Source organism: Gymnoscopelus microlampas (genome assembly GCF_963454915.1).
Source record: "Gymnoscopelus microlampas genome assembly, chromosome: 1".
Classification (NCBI taxonomy): domain Eukaryota; kingdom Metazoa; phylum Chordata; class Actinopteri; order Myctophiformes; family Myctophidae; genus Gymnoscopelus; species Gymnoscopelus microlampas.
In genome coordinates this window covers 43,044,504-43,070,963 of record NC_139962.1, presented here as the reverse complement: position 1 = coordinate 43,070,963, position 26,460 = coordinate 43,044,504, and the positions used below count along the sequence as shown (strand labels likewise).

General features: G+C 40.1%; 1 protein-coding gene across 1 annotated transcript; it reads left to right on the top strand.

Moving 5' to 3' along the window:
• Positions 1-2,358: 2,358 nt before the first annotated feature.
• Positions 2,359-7,819, top strand: irf8 (interferon regulatory factor 8). Its single transcript, XM_084064210.1, has 9 exons — positions 2,359-2,503; positions 2,799-2,975; positions 3,538-3,727; positions 4,539-4,621; positions 4,965-5,073; positions 5,762-5,809; positions 5,984-6,376; positions 6,812-6,927; positions 7,061-7,819. Exons 1-9 carry the CDS (start codon positions 2,501-2,503, stop codon positions 7,256-7,258), a joined length of 1,317 nt encoding a protein of 438 aa, XP_083920336.1. The 5' UTR covers positions 2,359-2,500; the 3' UTR covers positions 7,259-7,819.
• Positions 7,820-26,460: the final 18,641 nt, after the last annotated feature.

Below are 26,460 nucleotides of genomic sequence, written 5' to 3'. Positions count from 1 at the left end.
TCAAGTTTCCATGGGGTGACTAATCGATAGAAAAAAAGTCATTCTGGGGGTGAGCTATCTCTTTAAGCCTGATTTATACTTTGTCGGAGGTGCCGCTCGTACGGCTGAGTATAAACTAAGCATTATACTTCATCTTGAAGCTGACTGGCTTTGTGCAACGTCTTCCTACATCACACAGGTAAGCATAGACCACAGATTTACTTCAAATCTTCCAGACAGAAGAGAGCATGTGACTTAACCACAGCATCCACTTTTTCAGTTTCTGAAAGCTATGTCAGAGGAGAAGGTGCCAGTGTGGAAAATAGCCCTTTTTTCACAACTTGACTAAAGTGTTTTATCTTTAACATGAACATGACCAAAATGGCACTGATTCAATGTAAAAGCACAAATCTATAAATGCAATTTCACGCATTCATCAAGTTAAAGAGGTATTGGCACAGAGACAGAATCCTAGCACATAAGAGCTCACTACTCAGATTTGTGAGATTTCACAAGGGCTGATATTGTGCAACAGCAAAGCTTGTGTTGTCAATGGATTTGTGGTCTGTAAAAGGTGTCCACGGTTGCATTAGTTGTTGAAATGACAACACAGACCTACATCATGACTTTGAATGGAAGGACTGACTTTGTTCTGCTCATATAACAGCACAACTATAATGGCCTTATGGTTATTTTGTCTCGTTACATTTTCTAATGTTCTCCTGTGATGACCTAAATATTGTACAATGAAGGTGAAATTCTGACTGATAATGCATAATAATGAATATAAATAATGGACACCCTTTCACTTATACCCACAGTTAACAGAAAGCATCTATATTTTGTCAAATTAAGGACTTTCACATATTTCATATTTCATACATATTTAGTTTGACCACTGATTGTGGAGAAAATATGTTAGATATAAGACAATATGTGTATAATCATAATGTAACTCATCTCTGGTCACAGAACAAGCAGAGGAGCAACACAATTCAAAACGTTATGCAACCTGAATCAAGATCAATGTTTTGTAGTTCAAAAAGAAAAGTATTTAATGGATATGATTAAACAGGGTTGTTGGCAGGAATTCTGAGCCCCATGTAAAGATATGATACCTGGCCCCCATAAAGCCTTGGGTGCCATGAAGATGTGTGCCTTTTCACTGCTTTATGATGGCCCTACTTGTGAATACACTTTGAAAATATACTACTTGTAATATATTTTTATGTTGAAATAAGGTGACTGAAATTGAAATGATAGAAATATAACATGTTCATATAAGAAATGTGTCTCTCCAAATATTACTGCAAAAATCATAGTTTTCTCCCATATCTGCCATTGCAGTAGTTGTAGCTACTGCAATGGCAATATGCAATAGAGAAATTTAATTATTTGTCCTTTTTTTTATTTAAGTATATATAAATCTCCATATAATGCTGTCAGATGGAGATGTCTCCTTTCTGAAGCACAGAAATGTCCATTTCTTTTTTTTAATCACAATTATAATATAGCCAACATCATAACCAGAGAAGAGGCACACTGACTAATTTCAAAATAAGTAGAATCATGTATGCTAACAGAACGTACAGTATGATAGTTTCATCATGGGAGAAAAGGCTGAATTTCGTTTGATTTGATCATTTTGATCCAAATAAGCCACTATCTCCACGTGTTTATCAAATAAATAAAATACCCATGATTTATTTAAGATGATCTCTATATTGACAAATGAGTTTCAATGTGCAACACTTTGACCCATTTGTTTTAAGGTCAGGTCAGGTGTTTACTTACAATTCAGGACATGTTGGAAAGGGATGGGACACCCTTCCGAAACAGGGTCATGCAGTTCAAATACTGAAAATGAAAGTAAGATATCAAAGATCAAGGTTAGGGCCATGTTTATTATACGCAAATAGAATATATTGGTCTCTCCTGCTCGTGGTATTGATTTTTATTTTATTTTTATGATATCATCATCGACATGTAAAGCACTCTTAACAGCAGGTTAATAAATGCTGACTGTGGAGTAAAGCGCTGGTCACACAGGTATGCCAGCGTATTTATTCTGTATAAACTTAAACTAGAATATTCAACATAGCTTACTGTATGCAAGATGCACTTCTTCATGTCAACAGTTAGATTTACTTAGTTCTACATCATCTAACGCCATGTCTTCCAGTCATTATGCAGTTTGTACACAAAAACAAACACGTACTGTGTGATCTATGATTGCGTAAGTTTCTAAGGAACACACACCTCCGTATCAATGACCATAAAGCATTAAACTCTGCCGGCTGATTTCTTGTAAATGCCCTGGTTCAAGGAACGACGCTTCCGGAGGGAGGGGCTTGTCAACGTTGGCGCTTAGCTGATTGGCCTGACGTTGTCCAACCACCTTCCAGCCATGCTTCATTAATTAGATAGGAGAGTGTTGTAAAGACACACTTTATGACAAGAGCAGCATTTATGATCTGCTGTCTTTAAGGATAAACACATCAAGAGCTGCTGGTCATATTAAATGGTTAGTAATGTATTCTTTTAAAAAAATATATCTGTCTGATATGTCTGCTTGATTTGTTAATGTTTTAAAAAGGGGCAAACATATATATATGTTTTATTTCAAATTATTACTATGAAAAACAAATTGGTTGTGGTTAATTTGATTTATTATGCTTTGAATGAAACTCAAAAAGTCTTCAAATAATAATACAATGCAGTGCCATGTGGCTGATTTATATTAAGTTGATTTTATGAGTTTATTTAGTTAAGCTAGAGTATAGCCTAATCTATAAAGTACCTTTTTCTATTATGTCAAGATGTCCATGTCTAACACGGGAGGTCGCAGACTGAAGCAGTGGCTGGTGGAGCAGATCCACAGTGGGCAGTACTCTGGCCTCCAGTGGGAGGATGACACCCTCACCATGTTCCGCATCCCTTGGAAACATGCTGGGAAGCAGGATTACAACCAAGAAGTTGACGCGTCCATTTTTAAGGTATGTATGCCGAACACACATAAAGCTGTTGTATAATAATTCATAGAGCCATTTTAGGCTATGCCATCATTAGTTATTTTGTATCCTATTGTCACTAATTGGCACTGATAAATAAGAAGAAAAAAATCTTTTTCAATAACTACAGGATTTCTTTCTTTGACACTACTAATAAACTGCATTTTTGGTGAATTTCTTTCTTTCTTTCTTTCTTTCTTTTTTCTTTCAAACGCAACCTATTAAGACCTGAGGCCGATTCTGCTAATGCCTTCTAAATCAGTAGTTCTTTCAAGATTTTACTAAAATGTACAAAAATAGCAGATTTACAAGCTTGCAGCGCGGCACAAAGTGACGCGCTGTGAGCTTGTAGATCTGCTATTTTTGAATAGCCAATTCTAAAATCTAAAATGACACAGATGCTTTCCCGGTTTTAATGGATTGATACAACATTCTTTTCCCTACTGCCTCAATGGCCTTTCTACAAATCAAATGCAATGTTCGGCTTTAACCTCCACTACTACACCCTTTACTTTTATGAACATGTTGCAATTTTGTCGTTCAATAGGCATGGGCTGTGTTTAAAGGCAAGTTCAAGGAGGGGGAGAAGGCTGAACCTGCAACATGGAAGACCAGGCTACGCTGTGCGCTCAATAAAAGCCCTGACTTCGAGGAGGTGACAGAGAGGTCCCAGCTCGACATCTCTGAGCCCTATAAGGTGTACCGGATCGTACCTGAGGAAGAGCAGAAAAGTTTGAGTGAGTTTATGATACTTTGTTTTTGTGCAGATGTGGTCTACACTTACGGATCAATTTGGTTACACTTGTACATTTTACCATATTGTTGCTGTCGGGTAGAAACCTCTTATCTCCATATTTTAACTTTTTGTGTTTTGTTCGGAAATTAACTCCCTACTTGATCATACTACAGTGTCACACAAAAGCATCAAAAGTAGCAGATCCACAAGCTCGAAACGTGTGGCAAAGAAACGTGTTTTGAGCTTGTAGATCTGCCACTTTTGAATTTGAATCCTGAAAAGTAACGATTTTGGACATATGAGGTTTCCACCCGACAGAGACGATGTGATAAAAATGACATTAAGTGGCATGAAGTGTTCTGCCACCTGCCAACAGCACTGGCATTCCAGCCGTGCATAGACTGGAACCGTGTAACGTGCATTGTTTAAACCAGTGGTTTTCAAACTTTGCAAGTGCAAGTAAAAGATTACAAATGACAAATGCCAAATAAAAAGTATAAAATATATACATTTCTTACAGTATAGAATTTGCCTCTGTATTGGGAATCAGTGCACACCAAGATATAGTAAATAAACAATACAATACATTGCAATAATAATGTGTGCTTGTCACAAAATCACACTTGTCTAACGGCACACCAGTGTGCGACGGAGCCACGGTGACGGGACACTGTTTGGAAACCACTGGGTTAAACCAATACACATTGCATTCAGAGTATTCTTCTGAGTGAATCATTCAGTCCGAGAGGGAGAGTGGAACATCGTTTTTGGTCTCCATATTGACAACTAAAGAGCTTTTCTCTTGTGTCTAGTTGGTAAAAGCACAGGGATGGCCATGACAGCTAGCTGTGGTGACCCCACTGACATGGACTGCTGCAGCCCTGTAGAGATGGAGGTGAGATTGTTACCTTTTTACCTTTTTTCCTTTTGACCTTTTAAAAACCTTGTTTTAATAATAATAATTGACTTTATTGTCACCCTCGCGATATTCATCTTTGCAGTTGAACAGAAAAACACATAACCATATAGCACAGAACAACGTAGCACCAAGACAATACATAAAGTCCCCAGTATACACAAAAACTGTCCAAGTTTCAACTTTGTTTTTATTATGACTGTTCCCCCTCAGGTATTACGTGTCTTGTTTTCGTTTCCTTCACATACGCTGTATCCAGTCAAACGTATCGCCGGTTTTAAAAGTAGAAGTATACAAATAAATAATGTTGCTTTCCATGCAGACATCCAGTGATGATTATATGCCCATCGTGAAGAGAAGTCAGTCCCCACAGGAGGAAGGTTGTGGCATCCAACCCAGTTCAGAGTACTGGTCCCAGAACAGCATTGGAGGTAAGGAGGCAGCCTCTTATCTCAGCTCTGATTCCAGTTAGCTGTTAACATTGAGGCTTGTGTATTGTTACCCTCTGATGTGGGGACCTCATCACTCTCCCTGTTCTCAGATAAGACAATGTTAGTTCCTTTTTTGTGAGAACAAACTACACCTTAAAACCTAGTGTTCCTATGCTGGGGCGAACTTTCATTGAATATTGCAGATCTACAAGCAATAGCAATTGCAGTAACAGATCATAACGTTGAGTTTGTAGATCGGCAATTTTTTTGTGTATAGGGGAAAAGGACCGGCTAAGTGTATAGAGTTTAAGTGGTTAAAAATAACAGCAATGGAAAAGCTCAATGACATGGCCCTGCAGCTGCGGGTGCTAAATACAGTTTGTTTACTGAATTCCGAAAAGGAGGAATTGGCTAATATCCTGTAGCACTTTGCTGACTATGAGGATTATTTCTTGGCCAAGACGTTGTCAGAACTTCATTTCTGATGATGTAGCACAATAATGACATGACAATGTGGTTGGCGGTTTCTTGATCACTCAGGATCATCATTACACGCACAGTTTTATGGTGTCAACTAAGTCAAGTAAATTACATTTAGTGCCAAAACACAATAGGATGTCTCATGACACTTTACATATAGAGCAGGTCCAGATTACACTCTTATATCCATTTTCTCTGTGTTTCACAGCTTTCCCAGTCCATCACGATCCTTCACCAGTGGCCTCTTTGAATTCAGGTATTCACCGATATTGTGCCGTAGAATATTTTCATTAATATCTTCATTAATATCTGACCTATCTTTATTTAGCATTAATGATGATGATACAAATAGTTTCAAGGTAAAAAAAAGTGTCATATGCATGCATGCAAAACATAAAAATAATTGCAGTGTATTCTGTTTATATTCTAGCCTTTTCCCAGATGATGATCAGTTTTTACTACAGTGGAAAGCTCATGCACAGTGCGATGGCTACCCACCCTGATGGATGCCGGATCTCCCCAGCCTCCCATTTCATGCGTAGCACCCTCTACAGCTCGGACAGCATGCAGAGTATTCAGTTCCCCTCTGCTGAGCTCATTGAATACGAGCGTCAGCGCCACGTCACACGCAAGCTCCTAGGACACCTAGAGAGGGGCGTGTTGGTCCGTGCCAATCAAGAGGGCATCTTCATCAAGAGGCTGTGCCAGAGCCGTGTGTTCTGGAGCGGACTGGGTGAAGCGGGCACCCATTACAGTAGCGCGCCAAGTAAACTGGAGCGGGATGCTGTCGTCCAGATTTTCGACACACGCAGATTCCTTCAAGGTGAGCCTCTTGATGTCCCACATATTTTCATGTCAAAAACCCTCTAGATGTCTCAAACATGGCCAAGATGGAAAATGTATGTGTTTATCAGTGGACCCCCATTTGAAAAGATTTTGTGCCAGGGACCCCCATAGGAGGTTTGTCAAGATTTGTCAAGATTGTTTGAAAATATTTGATCTACTACTACAAGCTCACGTGTCGCATTGCGCATGGCTATTTCCGAATAGTTGGAAAACAAAATAGGGCTTAAACTGTTCTTCATTTTTCTGGGGGACCCTCTGGAACCCCCTCAATGACCCCTGGGGGTCCCCAGACCCCACTTTGGGAATCAGTGCTCTAGATTAATTTTAAGTTCTTTAGAGTTCATGAGAACAAACATTTGTGTTTGTGTTGAGTAGAGTAAACAGCTTTGGTTGCACATTTCTTTTGTCCCAGCTCTGCAGATGTACCAAGACGGCCAGTTCCCTGCCCCTGACCCCACTGTCACGCTGTGTTTTGGAGAGGAACTCCATGACGTCACCTCTGCCAAGACCAAACTAATCATTGTCCAGGTAACACCGGTCTATTGATCCTAGTCAGTACTAAGTTTCCTGCCACAATATCATGATCTACTGTATGTGTTTTCAATGCGTTACGGAATGTTGTGACACAAACTCACCAAAATGACTTTGGCCACTGATCCAGATCACCGCCATGAACTGTCAGCAGCTGCTTGAAGCCATGAACATGCAGCGACCTCAGCCCTACAGCAACAGCCCCAGTCTGGATGTCTCTGATGAGATGGCCAATGACCAGATGGCCCATATCTACCAGGACCTGTGTAGCTACAGCGCCCCCCAAAGGACAGGCTGCTACAGAGACAACATGCCCATCACTGCATGAGTTTGCCAGAAGTTCCCAGAACGGACAGGACCTCATTAGCACGAATGTGTATAGTGCTAATTGAGACTTGTGTGTCTGATTTGTGTCCTTGTTTTTATGGTGGGGAGTTTTATTAAAGCTCAAGAGAAAAATGTAGCATAAAGAATAGGACAAGTACATGTACAGTTTTTTGTTTTTGATTTGCTAAATAATTATGAATGTTTACATTGTGTTTTCGTCTTTGACGGATGTGTTTTAATGTGAATTAGTTCTCAAAATGGAAAATCATCAATGATATTTATCATCTCTGTCAACTATGTCTTTTATACATGCTAGATGAACATCTGGGTACAGAGAACAAAAGAACAAGGACTTTTATTGTTTACTTGTGTGTTTGCTGTTATTGTGAAACCAGTAAAAACAATGTTATATGCTAGCTGATGAAGTTATATAGGGTATCATTCACATGGTTGTAAACATTACAGATTTTACAGATAGGTTTTACTATCTGTGATTAACTCCCACTGTTTCACTTCATCTTACTTTACTTCTTTTGACTGTCAGAACTGAAATAAATTTCTAGATTTCTAACGGTCTTGTTAATTCTGCTTAATTTCAACTCCATTAAATTATTTCATTGCCATTGCAGGTGCAACAAAATTACGATTTGCAACTCCAGTCAATGGAGTCAATGCACAGAATATTTGAAAAAATAAAATACATTGAAATGTAATGTAATCAACACACTTTTTACGATTTCTCAACCACACAATTCATATAATTAAAAAGAAAGCACATAGCGGCTTCAAACTTCATAGTTGAGGGTGTAATTGTCATACAAACTAAAGCAAACAAGTGTAATCTAAAATGATATATACATGCATGTATATACATACATGTATATATTATTTTAGATTACACTTGTTTGCTTTAGTTTGTATGACAATTACACCCTCAACAATGAAGTTTGAAGCCTTTAAACTGGTGGTGCTGTCTCAGTCCTGTGGAGGTAATGGCAACATCAGCGCAATGGAGGTAATTAACCACTTCAATCTTGGCTACCCCATCTTTATCCAAATCTTGATTTTTTTTCTTCAATATTTATCAAAATGTACGTAATGCACAGTTTATTCTGTTTGGTTGCTTCTCAGACATGTCCTCATGGCTATGTAAAGTCACTTTCTGAGGAACTCTCACTGTTGACATTAACAATGAATGAGAGTTATTGAGTTCGGTGACAATGATGAAACCATTCTATGAAACCAAAAGAAGGATCCTTGGAACCTATTTGCAGGGAAACAACTGGACATCCCTGGTGCTCATGAGTAAGAGATTAACAGAGAAAGCACAGAAATGAGGAAGAACAAAGTCTCTTGGAAAAGAAGAGGCACACACACACACACACACACAAACACACACGAACACACACGAACACACACGTATGTATGTGCATTATTATACGTGCGCACGCACGCGCGCGCGCGCGCGCGCGCGTGTGTGTGTGTGTGTGTGTGTGTGTGTGTGTGTGTGTGTGTGTGTGTGTGTGTGTGTGTGTGTGTGTGTGTGTGTGTGTGTGTGTGTGTGTGTGTGTGTGTGTGTGTGTGTGTAATCTCATAGCAATGAAAGTCGACAACTACTGTCTTTACTATTGGGGAAGTGAGTGTTTCTGTGTGTGTGTGTGTGTGTGTGTGTGTGTGTGTGTGTGTGTGTGTGTGTGTGTGTGTGTGTGTGTGTGTGTGTGTGTGTGTGTGTGTGTGTGTGTGCATATCATGTAATCATGTGATTTTATAGAACTGTATGTAGGCGTACTGTGAATGTTCTTGTAGAGATGTGGGATGACACAGTGAAAGGCTGATAGCTGGGTTGACAGGGTGAAAGGCTATTCTCCTCTCAATTGTCAGTCTCATTTCAATCTCTTAATGTCAAGGGTGCGTGCGTGTGTGCGTGCGTGCGTGCGATAAAATTATAATACATATATTGCATGAGTTAAGTTTCTTGCTGTCACCAGTACAGCTCTACATTTGTACTTTGTTCAAATATATCCTTGTGGGTAAGTTTTTCCACTTTAAGAGTCAAATTAGCACTGTGGATTTCACTGTGTATGGAAAAGGGGGAGATGGGTTGTGCATGCGAGTCAGTCCCCTAGCTGTGTCTGGAGTGTGGCCGCCAGCATGTTGCAACTCTGTGGCGTCTGAGGCTACCCACAACAAACCATCAGAGACTGGTGACAAACAGGACTGTTGCTTGCACCATACAGAGCTGTTCCACAGCCTGCTGCATTCCAAGCCATTTTATTTCCCCTTTTGCAGAAATACCGTCACTTCAAGGAAATTAAAATAAAGGCCAGAGGTGGGTTGTAAAGGAGTTACATTTACTCAGTTACATTTACTTCAGTAACTTTTTGAATAATTGTACTGGCAAGAGTAGTTGGTTTTAATGCATCATGCTTTTCACTTCCACCAAAGCACATTTGTGAAGAAAATGTTACTTTACTCCTTTAAATTTGGGACAAATGTAAAGGAGCGAAGATGTTGACTGTATTGGCTCTGATACTGTTTTACCAATCAAGCCTAGCCAGTCAGTGACAGCACACAGAATAATATCTCTGCACAGGCAGGTGACGCAAGGACACACCTGGGTGGACAAACTAAACAATAGTTATTTTTACTACTCAAAAATGAAGGTTTATTTGTCACTACTCAGGTTATACAGGTACATTGTGAGGTCCTCAAAAAATATTATGTTGTTCTAGCAGTTCTAGCAGAGGACCTCATATACTTGCATTCCGCTGCTTGCACCTGTATAGGTTGTGACCAATAATCCTTCTTGATTCTTGACACTGCCTTCTTTGTTTGCCTTAATTAATGTTATTGTTTTTTAATATTTGCTTTAGTAATGTGTATTGTTTTATTTAAAGTGATTTGGTCTAGGCCGTATTTGAATTTGCACGTAGCTATTTTATATTTTATACATTTTATTTTATATATTTATTTCTATCGGACGGAACACTTGTGTGACAAACACTATGATGTTATAATTTAAACAATATTTAAACAATAAATCAACAATAAGATGGTATGAAGTAACTCAGTACTCGAGTAGTCTGTTCACTAAATACTTTTTTACTCTTTCCCAAGAAATTATTTGGAGAACTACTACTGAATAACTTGAGTTAATATTATTTTCAAGTAGCATTTACTTAGGCTACACTACCCAGTCTGATAAAGAGGAAATATAAGAGTAACATGTATATCAAAAGCGTAAACCTCAACGATTCAGTTGAAGATTGAGGTTAAAGGTTTGATGATCTGTGTTGCTGACTCTTGAGTTCTGTCACCACACGTACTGTCTGAAGTTTGCTGCAAACTCAGCACTGACCTTACATGTCCCTTGTTGTATGGAAGCCTTTCTTGATATATAATATTAGCATTTTGGTCTTACGTTTGGACCTAACAAAAGTAGTTTATGATTAATAAGTCTTCAGTACAAAGCTATTTGAATCTGTTAAATAAGCATTCTATATTTGCCATTTGCTCAGGTACAGGTGTTAAAGGGCAGTGGGATTCTTGAGCGGACCTGTCACTCAAGATTGAATATATTGAAACAACAAAAAGAGTAATAATAGTAAAACTTTTAACAAGCTGAGGGGGGGGGAGCTTGAGGTGATTTACCAGCGTTCAGTGTCTGCCGGTGTAGTGAGTGTGTGTGTGTGTGTGTGTGTGTGTGTGTGTGTGTGTGTGTGTGTGTGTGTGTGTGTGTGTGTGTGTGTGTGTGTGTGTGTGTAAACTGTAAATGGTGCATTTATATAGCGCCTTTATCCAAGGGCCTTTACAATGATTGTGCATTACATACATTCACCCATTCACACACACATTCATACGATGGCGGAGAAAACCATGCAAGGCACCAACCTGCTCATCGGGAGCAATTAGGGGTTCAGTGTCTTGGAGGAGACACTGAACCAATGTGTGTGTGTGTGTGTGCGTGCGTGCGTGCGTGCGTACGTGTGTGACGGCAGGGGAAGTGTTCTCATTGTGTTGTCACAGTGTCAGAGGAGTATAAATCTGGGAACCCATCAGCTTTTCTTTGAATCAGCTGCGGAGCTCTGAATCTGTCTTGAGAGATTAGAGCATAGATATTCAACTGGCGGCCCGCGGGCCACGTGCGGCCCGCGAGGAGCTTCCTTGTGGCCCCTGGCCATATTCCAAAAAAAAAAAAAAAAAAAAAAAAATATTTTTTTTATTTTTTTTTATTTAATAATTATTATTTATTTTAACTTTGATTTATGTTATCAAAGTTATAACAGTACAAATTATTTATCCTTCATTAGTTCTTGAAAGGCCATCTTGCATTGGAACTTAACTTAGAACCTTAAATAGAACCGAATTAGACCCGAAAAAAGGTTGATTTATATTGGTCAAATAGAACCGAATTAGACCCGAATTAGACCGAATTAGACCCGAATTAGACCCGAAAAATTTCGCGCGCACACGCGCGCGAAATTTTTGTGTGGCCCCCAACTCCAAGTTATTTTACAGTTGTGGCCCCCTGCCTAATCTAGTTGAATACCCCTGGATTAGAGGAATATTAACTGGAGGCAGGGTAATTCCAGACTGAATGTCTCTAGCAAGTAGTCTGATAGCTGGTGGGAAGAATGTGTTGTGAAAGTGCTTCCTGTTTCTTCTGATGCTCTCTGGACAATGATATCTTAGCTGGTGTCTGGAACTTCTCCACCTAAACAGAGTGTGTCCAGGCCAGGTGATGTGGGTCTAATCTAATGCCCTGCAGTTTGTCCCTGCAGAACAGTGTGTCTATGGAGGAGAGCCGTTTTCCAATGATCCTCTCTGCTTTAACTTTAACCACATTAACCCTGGCATCTCTATTCTCTTGATGTCGTAATAGGCGAACATTCAGTGAATAGATTTGATGTAGAGAGAAAAAAGGTGGGGACCAAGTATAGACCCGTGGGACACCCCGATCAAAAATATATACTGTATATACTGGAGATTGCTCTCCGCTAGAAAGCCTCACTCAGGCCGGCTTTCCTCAGTGACCTGATGAAACAGAGCTTCTGCTATATGGAACTGTTACAGAGTAAATGATGGGCCTTAACCATAAAGCGTGTGAAACCATATATATAATAGTATAGATAAGTGCCCCTCTCCCCTGTTCACAGCCACCTACTTTTCTGAGGCACCCAATGATGCTTAAATGCTGTGGATACAACCAATGCATCTTCATGTTGAACAAAGGCGTCATGGAGGCCCCATATGGATTGATGAACCCCTTTTCTTGTTTGACCCGGGAGCACAGTGTCGCTATGAATGGAAATATCCCTTTTATACATGTGTTTCTATGTTTGAAACAATCACACACACGCATTAAATGAGTGAAAGGTGAAAGGTTGTGATTTACCATAAAGGTTGTGTTGTGTAACCATCATCGTAGAGGGGTTGTTAGTGTCTCTGGGGAGGAGCTGCTTTTAGAATTGACGTGGGTGAGATGAGAATAGGCATCCAGAGAGGAACTGGGAGACGACCGAGAACACTTTCGGTGGAAAGACAGGTGGACAGGGAACCCACATCCTGGGACCCAGGGAATAGCTACCTAACCACACACATACAAAGTATACACTGTAATGTAAGCACACACACACACACACACACACACACACACACACACACACACACACACACACACACACACACACACACACACACACACACACACACACACACACACACACACACACACACACACACACACACACACACACACACACACACACACACACACACACCACACTAGACAGTGATCAAGGATCATATCCTCTAATCAGTATCAGTTCGTGTCCCTCCAGTCAGAGCCCCCCACCATACCTGTGGATGTGAAAGCCGAAGCCCCCCCGTCGCAAATCTGTGGAAGTGTCGTCTTCAGACAGAGAGTTTAAGTTGATCATTTCATTAACTTATAAACTTTGAACTTATTTGAAGTTGTTTCTGTGAATGTTTGTTCATGTTTTATGTTCGGTATGTTGCAACTTTGTACTGCTGCTGCCCTTAACAGTGCTCCCTCATAAAAGAGATCTTGTGTCTCAATGGGATTTCACCTGAATACATTATGAAGTAAAAAAGAGACAGAGGCAGTTGTCCTGACATTTTAACAACCGCACGCACACAGGCACTCGCACACACAAGCACGCACACACACGCACACGCACACGCACACACACACACACACACACACACACACACACACACACACACACACACACACACACTAAACTGATATCCTGTATGTGAACTATTTGTAAAGTAGTAAATAAATTAGAAATGATGACTGAATTAAGTTTAACATTACATACAATAATACAAAAAAGAAATACAATAATTTCTAGCGACTTTCTATTAGAGAGCACATTCCATTGTGTCTTTCTACTTTTACATAAAAGATTTATGCGCTAGAGGACTTCAAATACAACCTGTTGAAAGCATAAAGTGTATTCTTGTTACTGTCCTATTACTTATTGTCCATTTTGAAAATAGTATATGAATGAAATGAAATACACTCAAACTTCAAGAACGCTTGAAGAAGGCCACAAAGCCAAAATAGCCAAAACACGTTTGCTTTTGGACTATTAATTGGAACATTTATGATGTCATGTGAGATATTGCAGGTGACGGATTTTGGTTTTATTTTGTTTTGCTAGCAATTGTCTCAACTAATTTCACAACGAAATTATATATCCAAAAATCTACAAATTTGTCCTCTCAACTAAGCATCACAGGCAACAAGTAAGGACTAAACTAAATGCGTTGATGATGTAATTGTTAATGATAGGTACACAGTAAAATCCTCAGTCACAAAAATGACTCAAATTACCAATGACTGTCCATTTGTACACTCAGAGTTAAATGAACACAATATTTCTGTGAATGAATATGGGTATGAACTGATCCCAAGTAAAGTGACTCATTGTACAGAGCAATATTGATGTCAGAGGCAGTGTTGCCAATTTATTATAAGCGACTTTGGGCTTGTTTTCCTGTAAATATTGGGAGTTGTGCGTTGTGGTTTTTTGGGCTTTGTTTCTATAGTTGCTTATTTGGGCTTTCTTCCTGATAAGTGGTTCTCAAACAGTTTAATGTCAAGGACCAGCAAATTATATTTGTTTATTTGGCCGCGGACCCCCATCTGACCAGACTTTCCCCATCTGACAAAAATATTCCAAATATTTCTTCCAAGATTTTTTGGGGAAAATAGCAGATCTATGCCAAATCTGGCAACACTGGTCAGAGGTATGAAGGCATGGAGGAGAGTCCCATCCTGTAGGGGGAGACCAGGGACAAAAGTAACACTTTTTGTATTTGCCTTCATAATTCACAGACTACTTGAAATATTCCAGTCATCTTTTGCTATAATAAACATATGTATGTGCCCTAATTAATAATACCATTTTTAAGCTTTCACTAATAAGGACAAGACTAAAGTATTAATTTGAATGCAATGAGTCACGGTGTTACAATTGCCCCCGTGACGGGGGCAGTTGTAACAGTGGTTGGGGGCAATTTTAACACTGTAAAAATAAGTCATATTAACATACTTTATCTCATATAAAAGCACATCACTAAGTAATATGTATTTTTTATAATTTAACATTTTTACTTACGAATGTTTTATATATACATAATTACAATTATTTTGTATTTTTAGTCGAATTATTTTATTTTTCAATTTTGTTTTTTCAAATGTACGTCTATTTTTTATTTAAATGTATTTTTACTTTGAAATGTAGTGACATTTAGTGAAATATGTTCATTTACTAACATAAAAGTATGTAATCCCAGACAAAAAATCTGCTTGCATTGAAAACACATTGTTACAATTGACCCCGGTCACTTTGTTAGAATTGCCCCCGATGGGGCAACCATGATAAAATCCCATATTCTAGCTAGAAACACCTATACTAGCATAGGCTGCTGATGTTAATTTGTGACCAATAACATAGAGATACAATTCATCTAAGTTTAAATTATCTGACATCTTATCTTTAGACAGCAGAAGGAAAATATTGTACACTCAAAAATGTACGTTTGCACCTCAAAATCAGTTTTTTGTTGTGAACTTTTGAGATGAAATGATCATTCTACCCTTCCATAGGCAGAGAGAGGACCCTACTGAGCATGTGCACAAGAAGTCTCACCCCTCTAGCTTATTTCTAATTAGAAAATTAGAAATACAGGGAGCAAACGTGTGTTACTTTTGCCCCCTGTTACTTTTGTCCCCGATCTCCCTACTGTCTGGAGCCAGAACTGAGAGTTACAGTATGTGTTCTGGGCCAGTGTTGGACAGTAACTAAGTACATTTACTTGAGTATTGTATTTAACTTATAAGTACAAGTTTTGAGCATCTGTAGTTTACTTGAGTTTTTGTCCTTTTTGCATACCTTATGACCTACAATTCAAAGACAAATGTTGTACTTTTGACTTTCCACTATGTTTATAGGAAGGGGAAAAGCCGATCTAAAAGCTTGTAGAATGGCTATTTTCACTATTATTGGTATTTTTGTCATTTGTACTTTTAAATACTTTAAAAGCATGCACTTTTGAATAAAAAGCAAGTACTCCGGTACTTTAACTCAAGTACAAATTTGACAGAGCAACTTTCACTTAGTAGTTGAATAAGGTAATATTTGACCAGGAGTATCTATATGTTTTACTCAAGCACTGGGATTGAGTACTTTGTCCACCACTCGTTCTGGCTGGAGCTAAAACTGAGAGTTACATCAGTCTATAATGTTCTGGGTAGAGCCCAAACTGACCTGAGTGATCCCTGACCGCCAGATTCTCTCTCCGGACAGCAAACACAGGAAGGAACGCAGGAAGATGATCCAACACAGCGTGCAACTTCTCCAAAACATCTGAAAAGAGGAACAGGCGACACACAACTCTACTGTGGATAAGATGTAGGGGCTTCAACATATTTGTAAACACAAGTAAATAAACATGAATAGGATCGTGTGAGAAGAGAGCAGTGGTGGAAAAAGTATTCAAATGTTTTACTGAAATACAGAGAAATACTCTGGTACAAGTAAAATTTCAGAATTCAAAATTGACATGAGGAAAAGTACAAAAGTATTGGCATCAAAATATACTTAAATGACCAAAAGTAAAAGTACTAAAATATTTGAAAAATAAAAAAAATAGAATACAATAGGGCTAAAGTGGTTAATGTATGTTTTATAGTATCATAATTTATATCTGAAAAGTAACTAGTAACTAAAGTTAAATAATTGTAGTGGAGTAAAAGTACAATATTTGCCTCTGAGATGTAGTGGAGTAGAAGTAAAAGTATTGGAAATTGGAAATACTCAAGTAAAGTACAAATACCTCAACATTTTACTTAAGTACAGTACTTAAGTAAATGTACTTAGTTACTTTCCACCACTGGAAGAGAGTCACATGAGTTAGATTAGATTAGATAGATGTCCTTTATTATCCACAAGGGAAATCGTTTTGCTCAGGTCAGTGCATACATTCAAGACAAGACAATACATACATACATAATATATACACCAAAATTAAAACCCCCAGCTCTTCAGTACTGTAGAAACACCACAATACCTTCTCACGTTCACTTATTTGAGTTTTGCTCATTGGACCTTGCATCAATTATACTACAACATCCAATTACATTAAGTACTTTGACAATTAACAGGGTATAAACATAGAAGTCAATAGTTCTCTTGTCCTGTTTCGTATTCTGGTGAAAACAAAACTTATAGATAGAGGGGGATGCGTGTCATTGGTGGTGGGGTAGATCAAGGTGGGGTGATTATCCCTGGGGGCCTAGGGTGACTTAGACCATGACCCACAACAACACTGATATGGGGATCTCACTCACACAGTCTAATGCTCATTGTGTGCGTGCGTACGTGCGTGTGTGGCAGAAATGTCACATTCATAAGTACCTGACGAATAAGGCCATATGAGCATACAGTAATGCTGTCACAGTGTGTTTATGTGTGTATGGGCTCTCTGCTCATCAATATTTGTACACACTGTATACTGTATTTTGCACACCTGAAACTGACTCAAGAATCAAGAGGGTTTTATTTATCACTATAAAAGCAGCATAATGTTGGTGTGGCATGTTTCACAAGACTGTGGTAACAACAACAGTATCATGTAATAACAAGATAACAAAACAATAATAATGATAATACTGGATGTAAAAATAGAGAATAACGATAGGTAAAAGGTAAAAGCACTCTTAGCAGCAACAGGAAATGTGGGTTGAACTAGTATCTGTATTATAGAATTGGATTGTGATACACACACTGTATATGGACATTAATACAAGTACCAGTGTGAGAAAAACTACAATTTACATATTGTAATTTGTTTGGTTTAGATTTTTCTTTTATTGTACAATCAGTCACACATTATTTTCCATTGACAAAACAGAGAATCTGACAGTGTACTCTGTTGCCTTGCATCATTTGACCGTTGTTTGGATGATACTCTACAACTGATTCTTCATAGCCCCGTTATTTATGATTGAGGAACAGCTCCTCTGCGGTGAAACCACTGTGTTTCCATCCACAGGCCCACCTTCATTACACAACCTCTTTCTGAGGAGAAGCCACACAGTGGCCAGAACACAGGTGCTGCTGAAGGGATGGAGATTATTTAAAGCTATAGACTATAGTCTAAAATGGTTCCACCACCAGCTGAAGGAGCCCATGTCCTTTGCTGTCTGACGACCACATGCTTGTTGTAGAATGTAGAAAGTACTCTGGCAGTACACACTTCCCCCTCTGAAAGGGCAACATCCAAAAATGACCTTCACATGACTGGGATGGAACATTCTGTAAAAATGCTAGTGAGATGTGGTACAGTACTTGTAAATGAGTGTAAAGCACTTCATCTTGGGTTTACAGATGACCAGGGATGGCCAGTATGTCTGATACATGTAGGCTACTGTATTTAGAAATATGTATCTGAAACTAAATACAAAGTACTAGGGGACAGTTTTTCATTTTCCAAAATACTGAAAATTCTATATAAACAGCCATGTTCAAATTCGTGGTACAGTAATACTTTCGAAAATGAAGAGACTTTTTTTTCTAATTAACTGTGTAATTTGTAAGAAATAATTCAAGCTATCTACAAGATCTGCTATGTTTTGCCTAATTTCCATCCCAGAATAGGGATGCTCGGGTTCCTGTGGTTACTGTTGGTCGAATATATGGAGTGCAGGTTTGTGAAGCGCTGATATAATGCTCCCCAGGAGTAAATATATTTTATTATATTTTCAGAATAGAAAATATTGTATTTTATTTTGACAATGTTTTTGGAATTAGCTTTTTTCCCAGCATTTCTGCTTTGTTTGTAATAGTGACTGTGAGAGAGAGACAAACAAGTGGAAGAGAGAGGGGATGGCATGCAGCAAAACTCCTCAGATCAGATTCAAACCCAGGCCAGCTAGCCTTATTTATATGTATATACAGTACACTTTTACCAGGTGAGCCACAGGGGCACCCGTGAATTGCTTTTTTGATACATTTATACAGTATTTGGGGTATATGGTAAATGTATAGTATGTTGCATCACATTTCAATGCATTCTGAAGTATATTTTGGGGTGAGATTACAGTGGTTGGACCCAAGGGTGGTAAAACCACCTCTAGAAGGCATTGATGTAAGAAGTGAATCAAAATGGATAGTTGAGTAGACAACTGTGTTTGATGTGCATGTTTAAAAACAGCAATGAGCTGAGGGGATCTTGTGTATTTCGGTCGGATCATTTGCATGCAGTGTTGTACCATAAAGGAAAAGGAAAGGTAGAAACTCTAAAGACCAGTGGAGCACATCGCCTATGGCTGGCTAACTATGATGGTGAACACAGTAGTGCATGGCAGCAGAGCATGAATAGGGGAAAATCCTGCTTATGTAATTCAGGGCAGTAAAAGGTCACCAGACTATTCAAAGCCATGGAAACGAAACGTTCAAACTTATAGAGAGGAAAATAACTCAATGATGAAAGATACGCTGACTTCAGTTATGTTTTGATACAGGTAGATGATGTCTGCTACAGTACAGAAACTACCTCTACTACTGGTTTCAGGTCAGTGAAAAGCAGGTGACTGTACTCAAGGCCCAATGGGTAAGCCATTAGACCTCCCATCTATTTATACTACTATATTGCCCTCTAGTGGCTATGAGTGAATCACTAATTAGCCAAAGAGATAACCAACTATTATGAACCAGGGACCAGCATCTGACCAGTAATCACATGGGGACCACTGTTGGTGTTGGTGGGGATATGGGATACATGTTATATTTGCCTTAACCACTTTAACCCTGTCATTTCATTTTTGGCCAAGACATTAAAGTCAAACAATGTCAAACATTGGAAAAGAATAGTAATATTTGAGCAACACAACATTTAATTATTGACAAGCAAGAAGCAACACTGAACACAATACTACTTACTGATAATACAACAATGAATTATCATAAAACAATGAATACAAAATTATAATCACTTTCCTACATTGCTCAGGGACCATGAGTGGTCCCCGAGTGTGACTGCTGCTGTGTTGCAACATATTGTGAGCTTGTAGATCTGCTATTGTCACTGTATGTTTGGGATGTTTGGGGATGCCAGGGACGATAGGGTTCATGGTTAAATAGCTTATTCCCTAAACATGGAAAGATACATAGAGCTATGATACAGAGTTAATAAATTATATAAGAGAAGTATGTTATTGTTATGATTAAGGACTGATATATGGTATACTGCTAATATATAACTATACTATAGTATAGTATATCAGTATAGTATCCCTATATTTCAGAACTAGTATTTCAGTTGAGTCCAGTGTCTTTGTTTTGAACAATGAGAGTTAATATGATGTGTAAATAAACGGTATAATGAACATCTTGTTATAAAATGGGTTTCTGTGGGAACTGATAATAGGGGAAATGCCCACAGAGAATAGGGGGTTAATAATCACAGCAAGAATAGGGGGAATCAAAGCACAAAAAGCGCAAAACGAAGGCACCTTTGCTGGTCATACAGGAGCCATTAGACATTAGACCACATACGCACTTGAGCTAAACTTTTTCTTTGTATTTAATTACTTCTCTCTAATCTGTAAAACCTAGGTATACTTCATGTTGTAGATGCATGATAAATGCTGGATGGCAATGGCATCAACTGTATTTACTGTATCTGTACCTTTGTTAGAAATGTTTACCAATGATAATCCGCCTTTTGCTCATTTGCTTGAAACCCGGCCATAGTTCATCTTGGTGATATCTTTGTACATCTTGACGCATGCTACAAACCATTCCATTCCCTCTCATTTTCCAAAATGATTCCTTCAGGCCAAACAGATGCTATCTCCAGAGATCTATGTGACTAAATTGTTTATTTGCTATTTCTGCTACATTTAAAACCTAGAGTGGATAGCGCCCCCGACAGTTCAATTCCACACGTGACTGCTACAATAACAAATATCTTCTTATCAGTTTACTACATACAAGATTCAGACTGTATGGAGAAATGACTAAAGGAAAACTACAGTTGGGATGTAGGCACCTGCAAAAGGGCATGTGTGTCTCCTTGTGTATGGTTGTGCCAATTAATTTGTTGGTATTACATAGAGCTCTTGATAATTTTAGTGTACAGTGTAGAAGCACAGTGTTAGTCAATCTCACTGTTATTCCAACAATTACACTAATCACACAGGAAGCACAAACAGGAAATATTAGACAAGGCGAGGGGTTGTTGGTGTTGAAGGGGGAGTTGAATGTGTCACTGGGGATCATAATGGAGAATGCCATGAAGAGAGATAGAGAGAACTCAGTTTTAGGTTAGTGGTGGTAGGTGTTTTGGAAGATTGAGATCTACAGTAGAAAGTCTGATACTCACAATTGTGTCTCCAATTGTGTGCAATAATGTCAAAGCCAACTCTTCCCAACATGCTGGAATTTATTTATTATAGCAACTGTTAAATGTCAGCCCTAACACATCATTATCATGGCAAGTCACTTGACACTTCTGTGACAAGTGTAAGACAAGTGTAAGACGAGAGAAATGTTTCATTTCAAAATGTGATATCAGACTGTTAATTGAAAAAATACACCTGCTCTTACGAAATGATACGTGGCAGGAGAAGCACATTATGAGTCACCTAAAGACCTCTGGTTACAAAATAGTTGCACAACGGAATCATCTGTGTCTTTGAAATATTGACTGATGAAGTTCAGCTTGCAGAATTCTTTCCCCCAAAATGGATGTAGAGCATTTTGGGAATGCAATCCTTCAAAAAGAAATATATTTTCTATTTCTTTGCTACTAGTCACTAACATGCAAGGTTTTATGGGTCCAAGACCCCTGTCTTTCTTCTTACTGTGCTTTTTTGGCTTCTTCTATTAACATTGGTATAATTAATGAGCCACATAGCCAGATGGCGGAGGAACCTCAGAGAGTTCCAGAGATGTCTGCGTGTCTCTGCACACGAGTGTTTATGCGGCTTATGTTTAGAAACTCTCTTTCAGACTAAGTCACAGACCCGACAGGGGAACTCACTCTCTCTCTCTCATGGACACACACACACTACTACATGTACATTTCTAAGACTTTCCACATCCAGCCTAACGATGATCTCTACCTCATCTACACCCAATTACTCACTGACTCTAATTGAATACTTGGCAAACAGAGAGAGAGAGAGGGGGGGGTTTGATGGCATGCAGTGAGCGAAGGAATCATCAGTCTTGGTCACTGGTCCCATTAGGTTACCCAAGTGACCTATGATGTCACAACGTAGCGGTGCAGATGAGACTAATGCACACCGTTCGCCATCAGTACCGATGTCAAAGTCGAGTGCTGGACCCAACTTGTGCGGGCTGCTTGCTTACAGGGCTACGTGACGGGAAAGTTATTTTCCGAGCATTTATTTTGAGGTTTAGATTGTGAGAGTTCCGTCAAACTTTAGGGATGTGAGAGTGTGTTTTTGTGGTTGTGGTCAAACAACTTTGTCCATGAGAGAGGGGATTTTGCTCATGTCACACATGTCAAGGGGCTTTCAGTTACAAGATGTGATGTTGAAAAACATCACAAGTTTTAAACACTGCAGATTATACACACTGAGTAGGAGAACAACAGGGAGGATGAGTGTACCTGTAGTGGTATACAGTAGGCTAATAACTTAATCTTGAAAACGGAGGATAATAGCTGCCTCCTTCCAAACAGGAACAAACAGAGGACTCCTGCAAGCCTGACCTTAGAGCTTCGTTCACCACTTAACCTAAACATGAATGATATAGCATTTAGTCTCTCTCTCTCTCTCTCTCTCTCTCTCTCTCTCTCTCTCTCTCTCTCTCTCTCTCTCTCTCTCTCTCTCTCTCTCTCTCTCTCTCTCTCTCTCTCTCTCTCTCTCTCTCTCTCTCTCTCTCTCTCTCTCTCTCTCTCTCTCTCTCTCTCTCCTTTTCTTACATATACAGAACACATTAGATACAGATACATTTTGGATCAAGTGGGGACAATTTGTCATGTGTTGTGCACCTCATGATAACATCAGTCTGAGATGATTGAGATAAAATCAAGCACTTTGGTAAGTCCAGTGTGTGTGTGTGTGTGTGTGTGTGTGTGTGTGTGTGTGTGTGTGTGTGTGTGTGTGTGTGTGTGTGTGTGTGTGTGTGTGTGTGTGTGTGTGTGTGTGTGTGTGTGTGTGTGCGCGCGCGCGCATGTTCATACACACGCATGTGCCTGCGTGCAATAGTAAAACCTTGGTTTATGGGTGTACTGTATACAACATGAGCCCTCGACACCACAGTATAACACTGTAGTAGTTGGAGAGGGGACAGCTGTGGCGTAAGATTTACTCCACCTCGCCATAATCCCAGCCAAGGCAGCTGAGCTCTCAAGCTTGCCGTCGCATCCTGGATTCATGACTAAATGAGTGCAGAGCAGCAAGAGAGGACCTGGGCCATGTTCAGCCTCTCCCAGGGGGTGAGTTACGATTTCCCGAGTCTAACTGAACCCAGGGAAATAGCCGGAATGGCCATCCATCAGCCCGGGTGTCTGCATCCTCCTGAACAATGTGTGACCCCTGGGCAACGAGAGGGTCAGGAGAGAGGTGACTTCCACCTTCACACACACACACACACACACACACACACACACACACACACACACACACACACACACACACACACACACACACACACACACACACACACACACACACACACACACACACACACACACACACACACACACACACACACACACACACACCGCCAAGTTGCTGGGAAGGCCTTCCTCAAAATGCTAGAACCCAGTCTGGTAAATCACCTCAGGCTGAAACTGAAACTAAAGTTACAGAAGAGTCCATTTCACTTCATGGAGGCTGTAATAAATGTGTCTTCTCTCATGATGGTTTTAATACTTTAATATGACATGACACCCAAAGCCTCATGGTCTCTCTGTGGAGATCACGTTGAATTAGGTTGAAATTACAATCAGTCCACACAGGAATTCATGCTAAAAGACAGTTGGGCCCAGCCTTCCATGTGCACATCTTATTGGTTATAGATGGCCTGGTCAAGCCGGGCTGGTAGGTGTGTGATGCTGTAAGGACTATAGACAGAATAGAGTGTCAGTGGGGGCTGGGGGGGTAAGGGATGGGATCTATCTCTGTATCTCTGTCTGGGATCCTGACAGCTCTGGCTTTAGTCTGTACCCGGACCCCCTACACACACAGCTCACTGTTTACTGGCCCCTCTCTTCCCTCTGCACATCTATCATCTCTGCAAGACCACACACACACACACACACACACACACACACACACACACACACACACACACACACACACACACACACACACACACACACACACAAGGCACTCACATATATGTACGTACACACGCACACACACAAACACACACACACACAGATGCAGAAACACACTGACAGACAGACACATACGCACAAAGTTGCAGAATTACAAGTGACGTCTGTCCAACTAGCTTTTGTTGTGCTACAACCGCTAATGTGACCTGCTCGGCATCAGTGAGAGTGCTCAGTACAGCTGTGTTGTAAGATGTAGGCTGGCGCTCATTCCACCAACACACCATTTCCTGTGATAAAACAGCAGTTTTAGGGGATGAGCCTTTGGCTGGCTGATGCCAGCCGTGATACCTGGACCCCGGGGACGTCTGCCCACTCTTGACCTCATGGAACACAGTCCACAGATTCTTAACCAGTCGATGAATTGCACATATTTAAGCGGTGACTTGCACTGCAAAGAATGCTTTTGTCTCGCAAGCCTCATGTTAGGTATGCTCAGAATTGTCAATTTCTCACGCAAATGCTCCCATGCAAGTGTTTGTGTGTGCCTAGTAGGGACTCCCTCGTCAATCTCCAGTAAGGAGAAGGTGGAGGACTTATTAAGACCACTTTGGAAGCCGGAAGACCCCCACCCCATTCCCTCCATTTTCTCTCCTGTCCTGTTCATCCATCATTAGTCAGCTCCCATGCTCACTAACCTTCAACCCTAACCTCCACCCACCCTTCTCCTCTCACCTTTCCCACACGATCCCACATTCAGGGGGTGACTTAGAAGAAGAAGCTCTTCTCTCTCTCTCTTATGTGCTCTCTCCAAGAAGCGAGGAAGTGACTTCTACAAACTCGCCCGGTGATTTTTTGTTTGTTTGTTTGTTTTACTTCGTTACTAGTACTACTCTTTCCATCACTGTGCCAGCCCCTCTGCACTGAGAGCGTATCCATATGTTTGGCTAGGCTGAAGTAGCAGGCCTCTGGGTTATTTACACCTCTCATTTAACGTGAGTGGGCCTAGTATGTGTTTAGCGTGTGTGGGTTAGTTGAGGCTGGGGGGAGTTTACTTGGACAGCCAACAGCTTTTTACTTTGCTCCTCTTGATTTGATACTGACACTTGTGCATGTTTGTGTTATTATACACGCAAATGCACTGAATTCCCAACAACTATGTTGTTAAAATGAGTTTCAAATTTAGTCATGGCTAGAGACTGGACGTGGTCTTCATAGCCATGACAGACTGTATGTTCAGGTAGATGTTTTAATTCCTGAAGTAAGGTTTTGAATTTATACATGTTGGTACTCCCTGGGTTTGTTCTTCAGTTATCCTTCCACATTCCCACAGGAAGGCAATGCCACGGTGGATTGGATCCCATCTCTGAGGAACAGCCATGGCCAGGGGGTTTGCTCTCTAAGCGTGCCATTACCACCAGGTCAGACAGACAGGATGTTGATAACATCCTGCAAGACTTCACCTCCACCAACTCTCTCTCCTTCTCTCTCTCTCTCTCTCTCTCTCTCTCTCTCTCTCTCTGTCTGTCTGTCTGTCCGTCTGTCTCCCTGTCTTTTCTCACATCCCTTTTTCTGCCCTCATGTTTATTTTATATGCTCAATACGTATATACGTACACCACAGAAAATACGAAAACACACAGTATTTAGAGAAAGTGGTAACTTTTATGTGGGGCATCTGCATTTTTGTGTGTCTGAAATATTGTTGTTTGAGCGGGCACGCGCATGCTTGTGTGTTACATGTGCCCACATGAGTGTGTAGGCAGACGATAATGGAAGGGGATTTATATGTGACAGTAGGTACAAATATGAGGTTATCTTGCAATGGGATTGAAAACATGCTGACTCATTCAGTGTCACCGAGCTGGCTGCCCTGACCGGCTTTTTCATGCTATTTGAACCTCTGAAAAGCCTTTCTGTCAAAAAACTTTGGCCTTTCTGTCAGAACCCCCCCCCCCCCCCCCCCCCCCCCCCCCCCCCCCCCCTTTTGCTAGAAAGCCCCCGAAGGAAAGGGGGCGCCCCCTTTTCTTATAGAAAGCCTTGAGGGGAGACTGTTCCCTTTTGCCATCCCAGCATAGCTCCAAAACTGAAAGAAATAAACTTGATACTTAGGCTATCTCTCATGAAGATTCCTGGTACCAAGTCTGTCATATGTAAGTACTTTGGGAAAGCCCAGGATTAGTAGTGTTGTTAAACTTTGTGACTATATTTTATAGCCAATAAACACTAAATATTAGGCAATAAAGTACGTCAGTTACTCTTCTCCTGGCCAAAACAACTGCTTATCTGATTGCTCAGAACAATGGTCTTGCTGTCCACAAAAGACATCTGAGTCATGGCACTTCAGTATTTTCCT